This window comes from Mytilus galloprovincialis, chromosome 11 (genome assembly GCF_965363235.1).
Source record: "Mytilus galloprovincialis chromosome 11, xbMytGall1.hap1.1, whole genome shotgun sequence".
NCBI classification, from domain to species: domain Eukaryota; kingdom Metazoa; phylum Mollusca; class Bivalvia; order Mytilida; family Mytilidae; genus Mytilus; species Mytilus galloprovincialis.
This window is the reverse complement of record NC_134848.1, coordinates 76,417,757-76,438,286: the sequence shown is the minus strand read 5'-3', so window position 1 is coordinate 76,438,286 and position 20,530 is coordinate 76,417,757. Positions and strand designations below refer to the sequence as shown.

At 30.8% G+C, this 20,530-nt stretch overlaps 1 protein-coding gene and 1 long non-coding RNA gene across 2 annotated transcripts in view; both read left to right on the top strand.

Moving 5' to 3' along the window:
- The window catches only part of LOC143052823 (uncharacterized), a 28,781-nt gene extending 26,359 nt beyond the window's left edge, over window positions 1–2,422 (top strand). The window contains exons 18-19 of the mRNA XM_076225930.1: window positions 682–996; window positions 2,294–2,422. Coding sequence (XP_076082045.1) covers window positions 682–996; window positions 2,294–2,421 — 443 coding nt within the window. The 3' untranslated portion in view covers window position 2,422. The remainder of the gene's footprint in view (window positions 1–681; window positions 997–2,293) is intronic.
- Window positions 2,423–11,391: 8,969 nt separating this feature from the next.
- LOC143051399 (uncharacterized) lies at window positions 11,392–15,300 on the top strand. Its single transcript, XR_012970747.1, has 5 exons — window positions 11,392–12,001; window positions 12,857–13,062; window positions 13,552–13,618; window positions 13,930–14,001; window positions 14,949–15,300. It is a non-coding gene; the product is annotated as an uncharacterized LOC143051399 (long non-coding RNA).
- Window positions 15,301–20,530: the final 5,230 nt, after the last annotated feature.

The following is a 20,530-nucleotide window of genomic DNA, read 5'->3' as shown; positions in this document are numbered from 1 at the left end:
TAAAAGGCACACACAAAGAGCAAATGAACAACGCATATATTGCTGTCCCTCATCTCAAACAGTAAGGCCTTCTACACGGAGCAGAAAAATATTACCTTACTGCAACTGTAAGACGAATGATACCGAAATGCATTTGTGGACTGATAAGCGTGTTTATCATAACAGTGGAAGGTTATAACTTCGATCACAACCTCGCTGATGTGAGTGTTTTTAAAATGATGTGTACTTCTTAAGGATTACATGTCCGTGTTTAGGGTTAAGTAATCTCATGACTAACCATGTCAGCTATTTTAATACAATCCAGCTCAGATGTTTCTCTGGCAATAAAAATTGCATATTCATAGAACATGTTTATCCAGTTTTTAACGTAAATCGTTTAATATATCAACCATTCTGCGCAGAAAGCAAACCGTTATATCAATTGATTGCATCAATGCATTTTACCATGTACATATCATTCTGAAATGCTAATTCTCTGAAATATTCTATTTTTCTTAATGCAAATCATCGTCAAATTTAGAATTATTTTATGCAAGTATTTAATTTGAAGGCAAATAAATTTCTATGTTAAAAAAATGTCAAAATGCAACAATGTTGAATTATAGATAGTTTATTTAAATTTTAAATTGTTCATGCTAAGCATGTGTCTTTCATAACTGCATTAGTTCATTTTATTCGCAGATAAAATAACTATGGCGACAAGTCAATCAGCATCCATTGAAGGAAAGCACGTTATAACTAGTAGTGAATCATCAAATAGTACTACAGTCACTGGTAATGTGAGAGCACATAGTTCAGGCGGAAGTACAATAATGAATGGACCTTCAAGAAGCATGTCTTTTCACGAGTCATTAACAGGTCATGTGTCATTAGCTGGGGCTATCAATGGGGACAATTTACATGAATCACTATCTCACAATTTACCATTAACTGGAGATTTAACTGACAGGATCTGTATAGGGCCTACATGTTCTGCCAAAAATGGAATGCATACAGGTACAATATATAGATACAATCTCTTTTCCCTGTTGAATACATTTTTATATCTATCTTAAACTGTGATCATTCTATTTCAATTCAAACCAATTCTGTTGAAATTAACAGCAACATTATTCTGGGAAAATTAAAAGTATGATACACCAACATAAATTAATGGAATGCACGTATTACAAATTCAAGAACACACGAAATTGAAATTAATTTTGTAAACACATTAATTACTATGACGAGAGGTAGAGGTTATAAACTGTAATAAGAAAACCAAAAACAATCTCAAGACTTTATCATTATTTCCTTTCAAATGGGTGATGAATTTGTTGCTGTTTTATGTAGTGCTATTTGGTTTTGTCGGTTGAGCACCTGAGACCACCCCTAGTTTTTGGTGGGGTTCGTGTTGTTTATTCTTTAGTTTTCTATGTTGTGTCATATGTACTATTGTTTTTCTGTTTGTCTTTTTCATTTTTAGCCATGGCGTTGTCAGTTTGTTTTAGATTTATGAGTTTGACTTCCCTTTGGTATCTTTCGTCCCTCTTTTATTGTCACGGCATTAGCATTTTTTTTTAAGTTAGAATATTTATCTTGTATCTTATTTTGAATTTTCCAGAATAAGTGAAAATGTTTAATTTTGTTCTTATTGAAATTCTGTTTAGCAAACCAAGACTTAATAACAATTTGGAATACATTTCAGGTAGCACGATTCAAAGATTATATACCTGCAATCCCCCAGTTTTAAAATACTGTAACTTTCTGTATAATGCTTGAAAATTTTTAAAGGTGTTATGTATGGATAGCTTACAGGTTACTCTTTAAACTCAATGTGATGTTAGTATTATACAACAATTATGTAATCAATTATAGTGTTAACTGTGTCTACCAAATTTTACAAGAAGTTCCAACTTTTAATTGAAATTGGCCTCTTCATGAATATCCCGAGGGGTTTGATTTTATTATAAGTTGTTCCTAGAATCATTATCTACAAAAAGGAGTCTCAGATTTTAGATAGAATGTATAGATCAAATTTTACACCTACTCAAATGTGTTCTACTTTTATGTTGCCAGGATGTTTACACTTATTTGAGATTTATGAGAGAATGGAATACCAAAGAGACAATTTGAGACACTCTTTTGTAGCTCTTGCTGTGTTGATTACGATTTCATTCAAATTTCAGGTATAGCTATAGAGATGAAAGAGCTGAATTCATTCAAGTGAACTGATCTAGATTTTACATTTAATGCAAGTCAAACAATTTTTGTGTTGTGCTACCTTAATAAACTATATTCATTATATTCACAGGAAGGACTACCCATATCCACTCTAGCCGGTGTGATGATATATTGACTTGTGTAGTGGCATGTAAACACGGATATACACTTGGTCCCAAAGGATCTGACGGTTGTCCCTCTTGTACATGTCTTAAATAAAAAAAAAAATCTTCTTTTAAATTCGTGTTTGCCTGTATTAGCCTTATCACAAGAGCTTAAACAAAGTTCAGGTGATTAATTTCTACGTTATTCGGTCTCTGTTAAGGAGTGTCTCAGTGGCAACCATACCACATTTTCTTAATTTTATATTAATACAGATAAAGCAATCAACTCAATAATTACTTGGTTCGGTTGTAGGAAGTATTTATTGTTTTAAATGTTATGAATTACAACGAAATCACACTATATACATGATGATATAGACGAGGTAGCACTTTCATGTGAATAAATTGGATTTCAGGCCATTTGAGAGTGTTGCGTATTATATGCATTGTTAGATATTTATCTTTTGAATCTTAGCATGACTGTTTAAATAGTCATTTAAAGTTGATACTGTAAATTCAGAAAATATTGCGAGATTTACATCAATGCGTATAATTAACTAAATGGGTATTACATTAATAAAAACTGGAATTATGATAAGGATCCATATAATCATGATAATAATATGAAAATTTCCCTAAACTCGCAATAAAAAATGAAGATGTAGTTTGATTGATTATGGGACCACATGACACACACATTAACAACTATAGTTCACCGTACAGCCTCAAACAATGAACAATGCGAATACTGCATTTTAAGCTATAAAAGGCCCCGAATTGTCAAATTAAAAAAAATTCAAACAAGAATAGTAACTGTCTAATTTATGTACAAAAAACAAAGAAAGAAAAATAAGTATGTTACACATCAACAAGCGACAACCAAGAACAGACACATACATACAAAGTGTGGCGGGGTTAACATATTAGCGGGATCCCAACCTTCCACATAACCTTGGACAGTGGTGTAACAGTAGAACATTAGAACGAACTTTAAAAATCAGTAGAAAAAGCCTTTACCCTTCAGATGGATACAAATAGAAATATATCTAACAAAAAGATGGAGTATGAGTGCACATGCTACATCAAAGTCACAATTTATAAAAGTAAACCATTATAGGTCAAAGTACGGTCTTCAACACAAGAATAATGATTGTCAAGTTTGTATTGTGTTGTTTGATATGATTTTATCTTTTGAATACAGCTAGATATTTTTGAGTTGTAGTGTTTCATCAAATTGTTGACATCTGCTGTGCAGTCATGTCTTGTTTGTCATTTGTTTAAAATTTTATGACACTCTTTCTTCGCGGAGCATTGTCAACAAGAAATTTTATTTTTTTATTCTAATAATATAGGTTATGAACAGTTTAGCTTAGAAAACATGTTAGCTCAATCAATTTTATGAAGCGATGCACTAGACATGGTTATTGTCGTGTATTTAAAACACGCATATATGCCCGTACGTAAAATAACTAAATAACGAACTCCAACGAAAAGTCAAATCAAAAGTCCCTTATCAAATGGCAAAATCTAAAGCTCAAACACATCAAACGAATGAAAAACAACTGTCATATTCCTGGCCTCAGTACAGTCATTGTATAATGTATAAAATTTGGATTGACACTGGTTTAATAGCAATATTAGGCACTCACATGTATAAAAGTTTCATACAAATGAATTATATTGACAACAATGTGTGAAAAATGCAAATAGAAGGAAACTACACCATTCACTTAAACAAAGTCGATGTTGACTTTATACTGTTCTGCTATTCTGTTAAACCCCGAATGTTTTAATTGCTCTCCGGTTGTTCCTCTTATACTCTTCTTAAAACATGTTTAATGTTTTTCGCGAAAAATTTTATGAAAGAAATTGATTTTGTGTATCCCGACATTTATTTCATTTTCATCAATGGACTAACATACTAAATTCGACTTCCAAATCAGATGTTTACCCTAAAGTATAATGTAATGCCGGCTAAATTGTTTCTCCTCCCTGTGTTTTACGTTTGAACATTAAATTATAATGAAGGTGTAAGGCATAGATTAACAGTGTTCGTATTATCAGGTTGAAATTGTTTTTTATTTTAATTGATGTATATCTTTTTTGGCGTCGGCTTCATGTAATGCTTTTAATTGCAGAGTGTATGTCAACATCACCATTTATCGTAATCCAATGTTTTCCATTATCTTTATGCTCGCATCAAAGGCTTCATCTTTATCTTCCTTAGTACTTACTATTTGAAACGTATCTGTAGTAAAAGCCTTATCAAGAGTTTTGAATTGGAAGGTGTTAATAATAAAACTTATTAATACTTTGCAACCTTAATAAAAATTAAACGAGGCATATTAGATAAAAATCGTATATAATATATTTTATTGTTTATAAAATATTTATATATGTGTTGAGTTATAAGTTATTTAAGAGCGTAACGTTTGACAAAAAAGACTCAAGTATGTTGGAAAAAATAAATGATAGAATAACCCGAACATATTGAAATTAACACACCATGCCTTGTTTTTCTCGGACTCAATTGTAGTTGATAATTCCAAGGTAAAAGAAAATGTCATTCACAATTTTAACCAATTGAAAATCATTGAAATAGTGTATATCTAAATTAAGCATTTCAACTTACATATATTCCCGATAAGTCCGGATGTGGTTTTTACGTTCAGAATTAGTGTAATCTGTAATAAAATTATGACATTTGTTAAGAAAAATCGGACGTGAAAAGAAAATAAAAGATTTCATTCATAAACGTAGGATTTGTTCCCATACACATCTTAATGTAATTTAAGTTCATTTTAGGATTAGTATTTATTGTTTCATATTATCAAGATTTTATCTTTGTTGGTGTATTGAAGTCCTACTGTTTTGTTTTTCTGTTTTATGAAAGTCCATGCTAATGATATACGGAATAACAATGAAATCATTGTATCACTAACCTATCATAGCGAGTCGTATTACTTTTATAGATGTGCGTCAATCAGGCTGTTAGTTCTTGTGTCGTTTGACAGCTTTTTTAATTTAAATTAGTTTACATTAAAATTAGGGTTCGCAAAGAGTACTCGAGTACTCGGGTACTCGATCGGAAGGACGAGTACTCGAGTACAGTTTTAGTACTCGGATACTCGTTTGCCTATTGTACATATTGATATATTTCTCTTCACATTTCCATTCACTTTAGTTGCGTTGAAATAACCCCTTCGCTATACTAAATAAAGTCAATAACAAAATAAATACATTTATCCTGAGGCTATTATTTGTTTTCATTTGCACTACTTCGTTGTAACACAAACAGAAAGTCAAACAGTCTACGTAACTGAATAGAGACATTTTCAACGGTGTTTGTACATTGATCAACACTTTCATAGAAAATGAAATTTCGTGACCTAACATTGAAGGGCAGGATCTAAATATTAAAATCATTGATTATATCTAAAATAGGGTTCGAAATCGAAATGCGAGGTATACCTGAAAAATATAAAAAAGAAATAAACAATGTCATGTGGAATTTTATATGGGAGGGAAAAGTAAATTTAATTAAAAGGGACGTGTGTTGCTTACCGGTAGAGGAAGGGGGGATTGGTATGATCAATATAGACTCGTTCATTAAATCCAAACAAATCAAAAGTATGCAAAAGATTTTAAGATCAAAAACCGATAACTGGAATACAATAGCCAAATGGTGGCTACAGAAGTTTGATATCAAATATAATTGTGATAATTTTTTAGCAAAGTGTTCGGACTTACGAGGATTACAAATGGAAAATTTTCCAAAATACTATCTTGAGTTAATTAAAACGTGGTCAAAATTTTTAAGTATACAAAGGCCAATAAAAAAAACGATATCCTAAACCAACAACTTTTTGGAAACATAAAAATTCAATACAACAAAAAACCTATTTTTTTCGCTAACTTCGGAAAAAGTGGAATTCATACAATAAAAGATATTTGGGATGAAGAAACGAAAAACATCAAAAGCGACAACTTTATAAACAATACTCTTAAAGATAAGAGAAACTGGATCTCGGAATGGACAAGGCTGAAATTAGCTATTCCAAAATTGTTCAAGGACAGACTAAAAAACGTCCACGTTGATCCAGAACCCCCAAAAAATGGTTATTACATTAAAAATACATTTGAATTTTACGATAAACAGAATAAAGTAGTAATCCCAGGTGAGATATCTTTGAAATTAATCCAATATTCGTTAATTTAAGATATAGTTCCAAACTGTCAAATAAAATGGAATATTCAGTATAATTCGGAATTACCGTGGAAAAAGATCTGGATAAATTTAAATAAAAGTATGTCCTCTACGAAAGCAAATCAAATTAGCTGGAAAATTGTTCATAACATTATCTATACGGAGCAAAAACTATTTAGAATCGGCAAATCAAATAATGGCAAATGCCATTTTTGTAAAACAGAAAACGAAACTCTCACACACCTTTTTCACAGCCTTAAAATTATAATGGTTGTTTGGGAACACATTTTTGATGCGCTTAAAACATATAATGTACTTCATAACACTGTATATATTCCATTGAGCGAAGAACTTATCATACTAGGAATGTACGATTATAACAAAATGTACAATGTCATAACTAATACGATTATGAATACAGTTAAATGGATTATTTGGAAATGTAGGAATATAATCAAATATCAGTCTAAAAGTTTTACATCCAGTCAATTGATAGCATATGCAAATCGAGAACTGTGCAGTTTAATTGAATCTATGGACAAATCATTATCATATAAAAAAGAAAATTTTGCAGCGGAAATAAAACTTATAATAAATCTTATACATTAGTAAGTGATGTAATAATTTGTACTTACTTTCCTTTCCTTTTTAGAACATAATACATCCAACGATAGAAATATACAATACACGCATTTACAAGGTCGAGCATGTGACCTATAAAATCACTGACCGACACATAACAATGTAATCCAGATGTTAAAAGTACAAAAAATAAAATGTCAATTATATATTGTAAAGGTAAATTATTGTGTAGATTGTAGTGTGTTTTGGGGGACTGTTGATGAATTTATTTACTGGTAGAATATTGTGAATAATTTATACGCAAACTCAATCTGTGTAATTAATATGAATGTATAGCTTATGTATGGAAAAAATATAAAATAGATTTTTTTATAATGGAGTCCACCGTTTATCCCTGGACGTTGGATCATTGTAAACACAGGGCCCCTTGTGTATTCTTCCCTGGGTTATACAAGGAAAATTGTATTCAGGTGATTTTCAATAAATGTATTTCAAGTCTTAAAAAAAAAACACTTTCATAATATTTAACTCACCACAAGCCGTAAAATTTACCTTGGCGTGTTAATCAAGATTTCTATGTAAAGTGATTGGTATGAGATGTATTTTAATTGATTTAATTACTCTGTATTTTAAATGCAATTGCTTAATTTACAATTTGAAGATAATCAAAAGTACGAGTATTCTACTATTTTATTTAAAATCTTTTGACATCCCTAATTAAATTTAAAGTGTTATTGACTTAAAACTTAGTACATATGTTAACAGTCATGGTAAAACTTTAAGTAACACTTCATATGCTATTCCCGGGCTTGTATTTCCTATCCTGATTTCCTTGATAGACAGTTGCTACTCACAAGTAATTTTTTAAACCAAGTGTTCAAAATAGTGAAGTTGAAATCACCCCTTCGTAATTTTCATGAGTTAGTTGACCGTTATGGAATAATCGCTTCACAGATGATATCGGATATGTTCCTTGTGTCGTAACTACAAAATTCCCTTCCCTTTTCACGAATGTGACTTACCGAATAAAACTTTTAACAGGATGTGTAATAACATGAGCAATACAAAGGGTGCAATATATGAAGCAGGGTCTTCTTACCCTTCCGGAGCACCTGAGATCAGCCCCCCCAGTTTTTGGTGGGTTTTTTGTTGTACTTAGTCTGTATTTGTTCTATATTGTGTCTTGTGTACATTTTTTGTATGTTTTGTTTTCTTTTTGAAATTTGGCGTTGTCAGTTTGTTTTTTATCTATGGGTTTGACTGTCTCTTAGGTATCTTTCGCCCCTCTTTCATACACTTTATCTTCCTAGGGAGAAAGATAAGAAGTAAGCAGTATTTATAACTCTATTTTCCGCTATATTTATGATGTTCTTTCACTAAATAATTCTACATTTGGTGACTATGTTGAACCCATCTATCCCATCGAACTAGAGATAAAGGATACTGCAGATACAGTTATGTCATATATTGACTTACATCTAAATATTGACAATGAGAGTCGGTTGAAAACAAAGCTTTACGACAAAAAAGATGATTTCAGCTTTCCACTTTTAAGTAGCAACATTCCAGCAGCACCAGCATGCGGGGTATATATCTCCCAATTGATACGATATTCTCGTGCTTGCATTTCCTATCATGACTTTCTTGATAGAGGATGGCTGCTCACAAGGGAGCTATTATGAAGTTGAAAGCATCCCATCGTAAAGTTTACGGACGCCATCACGAGTTTGTTGACCGTTATGGAATAAACGTTTCACAAATGATATCGGGTATGTTCCCTGCGTCGTGAACTACAATCAATTTTCTTTCATGAATGTGACCTACCGAATTAGACTATTTACCAGATTTGTTATCACTTAAGCATTACGACGGGTGCCACATGTGGTGAAGGATTTGCTTGCCCTTCCGTAGCACCTGATATCACCCCTAATTTTGTTGGGGTTCGTTTTGCTTATTCTTTAGTTTTCTATGTTGTATCATGTGTACTTTTGTTTGTTTGTTTGTCTTTTTCATTTTTAGCTATGGCGTTGTCAGTTTATTTTCGATTTATGAGTTTAACTGTCGCTCTGGAATCTTTCGTCCTCCTCTCATGCACTCAAAACACTTGTACGAAACAAATGCAAGCCAGTGATGTGAAGGTACCGAAAAAAAGTAAGATAACAAACATAACGGACTCCGAGGAAACTTTAAACGGAACATCACAAAACACATGGCAAAATCAAAAACTAAAACGCATCAAACGAATTGATAACAACTGTCATACTCCTGATTTTAGGCATTTTCTGTTAAAGAAATTATGTGCCCTTTAAGGATGGTTGTATAGCTAGCTGGACTTGTATGAAAGTACCATTTGTATAAAACTCGAGAAAACGGTTGATCATGTTGATCACAAAGAGTGAATTGAGAATAACAGATAATTCTATGTAAAGTCATCTAAGCCTTGAGGAAATTCAAACTTTAGTTTCTTTATACTTTATAAATATTCACATTGACAATTGACAAAAAATATGTTAACATTTAAGAAGGTTCACTGAATACTACGCTCGTAATTTTTTTTGTATACTTTTTCCACCAAATGCGATATCGATCCAGTCGTCAGTACCAATTGTTCGTGGATCAAGGGAAACGTACATATTCTTGGAAATTTAATTTCGTAGTATTGCCAAAGTCTACATACAAGCCAATATTTTAGATTTTAACGAGAGAAATGTATGTATTACTGAAAAATTATTACACCAGGGTTTCCGATATCACAAACTTGTCAAAACATTTACTAAATTGTATCATCGGTATAAGGACATCATTCGTAAATTTAGTTCAACATGCAGACTACGTTCAGGTATTTCACATCCAAATTTGTTATGAAAATATTCTTTATAAAGCACAAAAATGTCAGTATTCAACTCAAAAACTAACAAAACCTTTAAATAGACTTATCAAAAAGGGATATAGTTACGATACTGTTGTAAGGTCATTAAAGATTGCTTATTTTGGCGTTAATATTGATTCACTTATAGGGTCTTTGCATCGGAACTAAACACATTTATTCAAAAACCAGTTGTTGGCATGACACGGGTTATGTTCTTCTCCTATATGTTATGATGGTATGATACTAAACCCCTAACGGGAAGGATTGTGCCTGATATTCATATGATTAAATCATAATCTTTCAATCAGTTTAATTGAAGTCAGGAGCTGGCATGTCAGTTAACTGCTAGTAGTCTGTTGTTATTTATGTATTATTGTCATTTTGTTTATTTTTTTTGGTTACATCTTCTGACATCAGACTCGGACTTCTCTTGAATTGAATTTTAAATGTGCGTATTGTTATGCATTTACTTTTCTACATTGGCTAGAGGTATAGGGGGAGGGTTGAGATCTCATAAACATGTTTAACCCCGCCACATTTTTGCGCCTGTCCCAAGTCAGGAGACTTTGGCCTTTGTTAGTCTTTGTATTTTTTTTTTATTTTAGTTTCTTGTGTACAATTTGGAAATTAGTATGGCGTTCGTTATCACTGAACTAGTACATATTTTTTTAGGGGCCAGCTGAAGGACGCCTCCGGGTGTGGGAATTTCTCGCTACATTGAAGACCTGTTGTTGACCTTCAGCTGTCGTTTTTTCTATGGTCGGGTTGTTGTCTCTTTGACACATTCCCCATTTCCATTCTCAATTTTATTTCATACAATAGTTCATTCGTTGAACATTTAGTTTCATGGTTTGCCTTTTATAACAAAATTTACTAAAATTGGTATCCCATGAATCAACAGTAATGATAAAAAAAATGAAACTGTAGAAAAATCATGCAAACCTTCTCCGGGAAAGCTCCATGCCTGAAAAGTCAAGAACTAAAAGGTATGACAAAACAAAGATTAATAATATAACAATATCACTGCTTGTAAATAGTTATCAACGGTACCAGGATTATAATTTAGTACGTCGGACGCGCGTTTCTTCTACACAAGACTCATCAGTGACGCTCATGTCAAAAATAGTTATATAAGCCAAACAAGTACAAAGTTGAAGAGCATTGATGATCCAAAATTAAAAAAACAAAATGTAAAACATGAAATGTACGGAAAAGGAATTAATGTAAATGAGAAAGCATGATTGTATGTCCTTATCTTTGGTCGATTTTGAAAACAGTTTGTGTATTTTGTATTCCTAATTCCAATTGACGAGTAACAGTTGTCTCCGTAGTTGTTTTTCTTTTTATTCCAAGTTCATTAAAAAAAAAAGGCAAAAAAGACAAAAAATAAATAAAGTAATGCAATGACTTAAGGTGACTTTCGATACTAAGGGAGATAACAACATTTTACTGATGTAAAACTGGTTCCCGTTTAAAAATTTAGGATATATCGCCTGTATATCTAGGTCACGGTAACAGTTCCGATGTCGTCTGTTGACAACGTGTGTAAACAACTTCCAAGTTACAGCTCATCGCTCAGAAGAAAGAAAGGTTTATCATAAAGGATAAATGCATGCGTTCTTTTAAAATAAAGAATATGAATAGCTTCAGCCTGAAAGTTCACACAGTCTTAAATGATTCTCAACTTATAATATCACATGATATAAGTTTTTGGAAGTTGGAGAAATTCGGCGTCTGATCACAGACAGTAATGTTTTGTTTGACGAAACCTGGAAAGAAGGTCGACGGCTAGCTCTGGTTGATCACCTAGCGCAGAATATGTTCGTTAAGATGTAAAACTGTCCCCTGCGGATACCGTCTGTGAACGGAAATACGACCTTCGAGGCTTGTACCAGGAGGTGGAGGCCGTGGAGAATTTTGTCCATACCATATCTTTGTAGCTGCAGTGCATGTAACCTGCATATCATGTGTAACAGTGTAGAAACGAGGGGGGAAATGGGACTGGTGAATTTTTTATCAATTCAAAAGCTGCACATGGTAAGTGAGTTCAATTTTGTCTTTATTATATATTCTCTTTACACATTTTACTGGTTGGAAAAAGTGTATGGTTTCATGTCTTGAATAAATGAACCTGCCCCACACCTCTTTTTTTCTTTCTTTAATTCCCCTCTATTATGGTCTGGGGTTTATGTGGTTTGAGGGTAAAAAGCTTTATTTTGAGGGGAAGTGCTGCCCAAATTTTTTATGAAGCTGGACTTTTATGAAGCTGGTAATTTTTCTGGAATTTTTCCCCTGGAAGTTATTTATCATTTTTGCAATGAACACAAAGACATCTATACATAAGGGGCTTTTTAGTTTTGCATCCAAAAGGAGAGGATTATTTTGTAAATACTTATTTGGTAGCAATTATATAACCATACATAAAATTAGAATTGAAAAAGTAAACAATTGCAGTCACAATGATTCATTCACAAAAATAATGTTTTACAAACTCAAAATATTAGTTTTCTTTATTTTATATTAATCAGAATTTTCGTATTAAGTCATCTTTTACATGTGATCAGAGACCAAGTGATCTGATACCTTACATATTTAGTCATTTAAAAACACATAGAATGATGTGTAGGATGCAGGATAATGCATGAAGGCAAAAAAGAAAACTAAGAAGGGGGGCACCCATTCTTATTCCACATTATTAGAAATAAATGTGAGTCTGTGATCTATAAGAATAAAGGTGAACATGAATTCACAATTATATTATATAAATATAAATTGAAAAAATCAATTGTATATTCCAAATAAAATTATGAAGTCAAGTCTAAATAGTTTATAGTTTATCTAACTAATTAACCAATACATGTGCAAACTGACATTTCATATCATATTTTTCAGGAATGATACATGCAGGAATTTGTGCCGCACATTTCAACAATTTCCTTAATGGATTGAATGTACTTTCTGTGAATTCATCAGCCATACTTAAAGAAAAAGGAGAATTAAACTGGAAAGAAAATATTTGCAGTTGCAAAAGAATCCTGTAAATAAAGTCAAAAGAAGAAACAGTTTTAAACATGTTTAATTTAATGAATAATTAGAAGGTAATTAAACCTTTAGTCATACAATTTCAAAGTATTTTTTGATAATTTTCCTAAGTAGATATAAAATATAACGAGGACCATAATTATATTCATATTTGCACTTAAGCAGTCATAAAAATGAATTAACAGATCTTGGTAATAATTTAAAGTTTAGGGTCAATATTTCAAATCAATTTTGTGGTAAAGCAGTGTTATATTTACTTGAAGACTTTCTTGTATAAAACATAACAGAATTTGTTTCAACAAAAATATTGAACTAGAATTAGTTACATTTGTATTTATTAAATGAAATCTATATTAATGTATAATTTCAACAAATTTAATGAAACCTATTTGGTTTTGAAAGCCTTTATACATATTATAATTACAAATTTCATTGTTAACAGCCTGAGTTTCCAGTTAATTTTAAATGTAATATGTTTTAGCTATAGTATTTGAACACTGTATGCACTTTCATTTATATATATTTGTTATCACTTTTTTCATTAGGTTGAAGCTAGTTTTGTTGCAGAATTGCAAATGTTTGGTACTGGTTGAAACTATGAAAGTAATACAGGTAAATTTAAAGAATTTAAACTTTAACTTTATTAATAGAAAAGATATTCCCAAATGTCAAGGTGAAAGTGGAAATTGTAGATTCTAAACACCCATGTGAAAGCAACAGTCTTCTATGGTGAGATGATGCCATACTTAGCATTAATGCTCTTGTTATTATATGGAATATGGCTTTTTTTATCATTATTTTTACTATTTTGATATTCAACAACCAACATTGATAACAAGTAATATAAAACTCTCACTTTTAATGAATCCTATATCATATTAATTTACTTATTTAATTTTTGTTATATTTGTTATCAATTGTAGGTCTAATGGTTATCATTTAACAGCAGGTTATTAGCAGCAGTTTTGTAGAAAAATGAAGGATGACTGTCAATGGTAAATACATACATTTTAGGATAATTACATGTAGTTACCTTTGAAAAAAACTTAGGTTTCATTTGAGACTTTTTAATCTGATAATGGTGTTTTGCAGGCATTTACAACATTTCTTTTTGGACAATATATTTAGTAGACTCAACTATAAAATGTAGGATCATGTGAACTTGTACACAGATGTCACTGACCTACATTTTCCACTTCACTGACTTTGGTTACATTAACCATCCAATTTCATATACAACAAATGTATATCTCAGCAACTGAAAGGTGTCAGATCATGCAAACTTATAGATACACTCTCAGAGTCTCAGTAACTCAACTAAAGAAGGTCACAGTGATCCACATTTTACACTATTGATTTGTACTTTATTTTATAATTTAAATACAAAGTATATTATCAAGACTGCCACTGGTTCTTATGTGCCACAATTCTGACAATGAAGATAACTATGTGATGAGGATAACTTATGTTTATTTCAAACTTGGTCACATGCTGTATATGTAAATTTTTACCAAAAAAGAACAGTTCAACTGTATTGATTTAAGGTATATGGTAAAGGTCACACCTATTAAATATACATGTGTACCTTGAATTTGCATTGGACCCTATAATACTCCCTATATCATTTATATTGTCAATTATTGCATTCCAAATTGCCATTGTACACAAAACAAAAACCACTAAAAAGGATGGCCATCATATGCAAAAGCAATATAAAATGCATACCCATCAGCTGACCTAATTATTGCAATCACTTCAATATATCTTATTATAAAACTCTTAATGAGTACCTTTGTTAGTCAGGTATAATATAATCTTTTTAAATTGATGTTGTAATGCATGATTGGATTAATTTTGCACTCACTGAAATATTATATAGATTTAGTAGTTTATTAGTATATATTACACCTTTTCATTACAAATAAATAAATTAAACTTTCAGGTAAATGCAGCAATAGAATGTTCCCCTGGAAAATTTACACAGAAAATTTGGGAAAGTATGAATAAGAAATTAGAGAGGCAAACAGACAACCTGAAAACAGATTTGAAAAGAAAAGAATTGCCACTAATAGTAATATGATATATCTGACTGGGAGCAACATGTACTATTCAATATGGAAGGATTGACAATTTTGACTGAGAACAAAGTGAACTCTAATAATGCTATGACTATCACTAAGTACTTGACTGAATCAGAGGAGTAAACTATTTACATATTTGTAAATATAACAGTTATATGTTTGCTTGATTATTGAGGCATTCAAAATAAAGAAAGTTGAAAAACCTTTGAAAAAGTTATTATTTCATCATTTTTTTGGTTATGTTACTATGACAACTGAAATATATAATGTATTATCATTATGCTTCATCAAACTTAAATCATTAACTGAGGAAAAGGTGACAAAGTCTTTTTTAATCCATTTAATTGCATGACTGTTACCTATGAATCGATAATTTACAAAAAAAAATATATTTGGTGATTTTCGCTAACTTCTGAGTAATTTATTTTGCTCATTTAAGACCACAGTAATGCTAATATAAGCTGCATTACAATGTATCATAATATTTGTTTACATTTACATAGAAGCCATGTGTTGTTGCTCTGAAATCATGGTATTTGATCTGCCATTGTCTGTTAGGTTGTTAATCTTGCACATCAGAACAATGCAAAAACTTGAATTTTCCAACTTCATGTCCTGTTGCCATGGTAACCGTTGTTCATAGAAACCAAAAAATTGTTCTCATATGATTGCCTTGTGAAACTGTATTATTCAGTGTTAGTTTAACAAAGGATATGACAACATATGTCACACTTTGATCACCGATGATGAAAGATATATACAAAAAACTGCTGTTGATCACTGTTTCGTTAGGGGTCACAAAAACGTTTTTCGGGCAAAAAATAGTCTAGTGACCCATATTTTTTTTAATTTCTTTTTAAAGCTCATTGTTATGACCATCTTATGTCAAATTTAAAAAAAATATTCATTGGACCATTTTTTTGGAAATTTAAGAAAAATAGAAATTTTTAACAAAATCTGTGTTTTTTTTGTGGAGCAGTGTTGATGAAATTAGAGCCGAAATCAATGAAAATGAATAAAACTGCCATTATTTGTGTTTTATTTATATTTTAAACATTGTTAAATAATAATTTTGTAATAAATGAAGAACAAACCTTTCAAAATACTTTCAAAGGCTTAAAAAAAATCCAGAGTTTCTACATCAGGTATGTATATATGCATACACGTGATGTACCAACTTTGGTGACCGTTACCATGGAAACGAGTCTGATGACATACTATTTTTAACTCAAATTTTCATAGAGGCCATTCCATAGTATATGTATGCAAATTTTAAGAAAAATTCAATGATGAAAAAAATTTTGCTATATCTGTGGGGATCCACCTTAAGAGGGTTTGCGAGTCTAAAAATTTTTTTTTTCTTATATAGAATTTCGCTATATTTTTTCATAAATGAACTTTATTATATACTTAATAGAAAAATGAAATAAAAAAATGGGGCCACCGTTCATCTAAGCTCACAATCTGCCGAAATTTTTGTACCCGCGACCCTCCTTCAGTGTCAAAAAGTTCCTTTTCGCTTTCTTATCATTCCAATATGATAACTTTGAAAGTATTCCAAGGTTTAAATCCGTTATTTTAAATACCCTAGAGGCTGCAATTGAAATAATCTTGTCACTATTCTGACACAAACGTCTACAATTTGAGATACAAAATAAAACCTACATATTTTATATAATAATGAATTGTATAAAGTTATTGCATGTAGGTAAAATTTAATGACTCGTCAAATTATTGATAAAAATTTATATAACTTTATATATATATAGGTATACGGGAATGAGATCATGAGCTAACTTAAAAAAAATAAAATAAAAACAAACATGTAAAATGCAGCCTAAAGTTTGCGATCATGGCAACCTTCCGTCATCAACAATGGTTGTGTGTGCAATATATCTGTCTAAGAATCACTCTTTCTCTTACATAGTTATGACAAAAATCAACTGCAACAAATACCAAATAATCCAATGAAAAACGACAACTTTACATGTATTAAAAAGAGGATCATTCCATTAAAAAAAAATGAAAAGGCAGTAAAAAATGAAACGAAATGGTATAAAAAAAATCTTCACATATTAAAACACACTACAGGAACACTTATTGTGTTTACAAACCACTGCAGCAACGACCAAAGACTAAGTAACACTAACCCTATTAAAAACTGTTTGTGATCTCGGGTGCCTAGGAAAGTAGAGCATATGCCGCTTCATATTTGACTCCCGTCGTGATCCTCCTATACAAGATTTATATCAAGTGATAAGGATTTTAACCAAAAATCGTCATCGATTCCTACATCTTCGGTTTTGAAAATGATTTAAACTTTGAAAATTTTACAGAGTCTGCAAGACAGAGAGAAAGGGTGAGACACGAAAGATACCAAAAAGAACAATTTTGAACTTATAATTCGAAAATAAACTGACAATGTCATAACTAAAAAAGACACACAAAAACAACAAACAACCAACAGTATCCGAGATACAACATAGAAATCAAATACTGATCAATACGAACCCGACGAAAAACTGAGGGTGATCTCAGATGCTCTAGAACGGTACACATATCTTGTTGAACACGTTGTGTTGCTAATTGTAATTTTCAATTCAAAATGTTTTCATGACAATGAATATACAATATAACAACATGAACAATAAGCAAATGTGGTATGACTACTCATGGTAAAGTTTGCATAAAGTAGATGTAATCAATTATAGGCATCCATGGCTCTCAATAACAAAAATAAAAACATATCGTATAAAAGGCTATATAAGGACCATTGCGAAAAATACATAACATTTAAATTGACTTTTGTTTTCGAATGAGAATTGTTCAGCATTTCAAATTTCCAAAATAAGATTGGACATCTCAATGATTATATTTATAATGTCTATTTTGATAAGCTACATTTTTTCCAGGAATAGTTTTCATTGTGAACAATGTTCGATAACTCAATGTGTTTTCGTTTGCAGTATGTTTATCTCTTGTTGTAGTTAAAATGATACACAAGAAAATAACTATTCTATTGGAGAAAAATCAAATCAACACAAAGTGAAAGTGATAACATGTTATAAGTAAAACATAAATGACAAAATTGCTATTATTTTCCTAGTTGAATTATAATTAAGATAATTTTTAATCAGTATTCCGTGAGGGCACTTTTGCATAAAACCACTTGAGTTAAGATATCCAATTGCAATACTAATCTATCGTTGGATATGTAAAACAATCCGTCCTTTCAGAACAAATCTTACATAAAGTAGCTTTATGCATGCGAGCCCGGAATTTTAAAGCTTTCAAAATAAAATCGAAGTTAATTCTTTACATTAAAAACTAACATAAGATACCTTTAGCCCTGACTATGACATCAAATTCAAATTAAACCTACATTGTTAGAGGCTAAGTAAAAACAAAACACAAATGTTAACATGAATTTTTACGTAGAAAACGGGAACGGTAATTAGATCTGCACTCATATTCCCTTTTACTGATCTAATCTATCCGTTTGAACTTTTGTCGGTTGGGTAGTATCGGTTTAAGAAAACATGCAGAAAGGACAAATTTGTTCATTTCTGTTCTGCTAGATATACCTCATTTGGCAGATCGTTGACATTAGACTAAAAGCAAATTAGGAGCACACTATATGAATACGAATGAAAAAAGTAGAATCTATTACAACTATGTACATTATTATAACATCAATCGGTAAAATAGAATAACAATTGAAATATAAAAAAAAACATTTATTTTAGTCGTTATGCGTTCAACATGTTTAAATATAGATTGAAATTCCATTTAAAATTTTAAAACTTTTGTCATGCTTTAGTAGTTCTTTTATATTTCATATTGAGAGGTTTAAAGAAATTCGATATACACAAATGGAAATCCTATATACGGAAGCTTACTAGGTAAGGTAAAAATAGAAAACCGATTGCAAGAAACAAAGAGTAAGTACATGTATATATCTTATCGATTTTACTAAATATACAAAAAGTCATGTATATATCTATTGTGAACAACATGTGAGATTATAAAAGCATCTGTGTGTACGTTGTTGATAACAACCAATACAATGATAGATTCAATTTTGTTAGAAAGCTATAAGTCTTGTTACGGATGGTATAGGGTATCAAACATATTTTGTTCTGCTGTTTGAATATGTTTTAATGATTTACTGTTTTCGAAACAGTCAGGGTTTTTTAAATACAGACGTGTGGGTGTACTTCACTGATCATCGTGTTGTCCAAAGTCCAAATCATCGTCAGTTTTTGTATCACTTTCGTATCATTGTCAACAAATTTGTAGATACTGACATTAGGTCAAACAAATTGTAATATTTTAACTACGTTATAAAAAAACTCTTTCATATTGATCATTCGTTATTTTTCTATGGTACGTTATTTGTCAATTTTTTTGTTCTCTGTCTCAGTCATGGCATTGTCAATTTATAGTCGGCTTATAAGTTTGCAAGTCCCTTAAGGAATGTTCTTTTACTTACACTGAGCCAATGGAATTAAATGTTTCATGAACCAAATATACAAACAACATTAAATTCATATTAAGCGTTTGATGTCCGTTAAAGACTGAACTGTGAATTGTATTTCAAAAGTGTAGAGAAAAACAATCAACATATTCTCTTTCCAACGCAAGAAGGCTGCATTGACTTATGCATAATACTTTTTCGTCCATAAAGATATACTTATGTGGTTGTCGTTATTTTTGTAGAGGAAAAAAAAACAAGTGTACTCTTTAGAATTTATTTAAGTGAGGCTCTAAATTCCTGAATTTCTGTAATGAATTATACTCTGGTATCGTGTTTTAATTTTTTCTTTTTCAATTTTAATTTTTTCTTTTTCAATGTACCTTTTTTTTAAATTGCTTCTGATAAGACCATTGACAAATGATTGATGAACACTGAAACGTGTTCATAACATTACTGATTTATTTTTTTTATTGCTATAAGATCTTAAAACATGTTTTATTTCCGTTTATAGTCATCACATGTAAATAAAGGTGTTTTTATGGTATGTGTTACCCGTCAACATACGCAAAACAAATATGAATGCAACACTTAGTTTCATTTTCTGAAATATTTCTTAAAATTTCCAAAATCATATTTCATATTCTTTTAAAGTTCCAATACCCCAATTAAACCAAAGATCAAGTATGTGTTACCGGAAATTTTTATTCGTTTATAAAATATCATAATGTATTATCTATAGACTTGAACTGCAATGTACATTAATAAATCACAACATAAAGTTTAAGATAAAAATTAAAAGTGAATAATTCGATTTCTATTAAATCGAATTAACATGACGAGCATAAATAGGTTGTTTATAATTCTGCTTGCCTTTATCATGTTTATTTACTTTTGATTGTATAATCAACCAATAATATCAATAAAATGTAAATAATCACACTATTTTTAGGACATTGTGATACATAT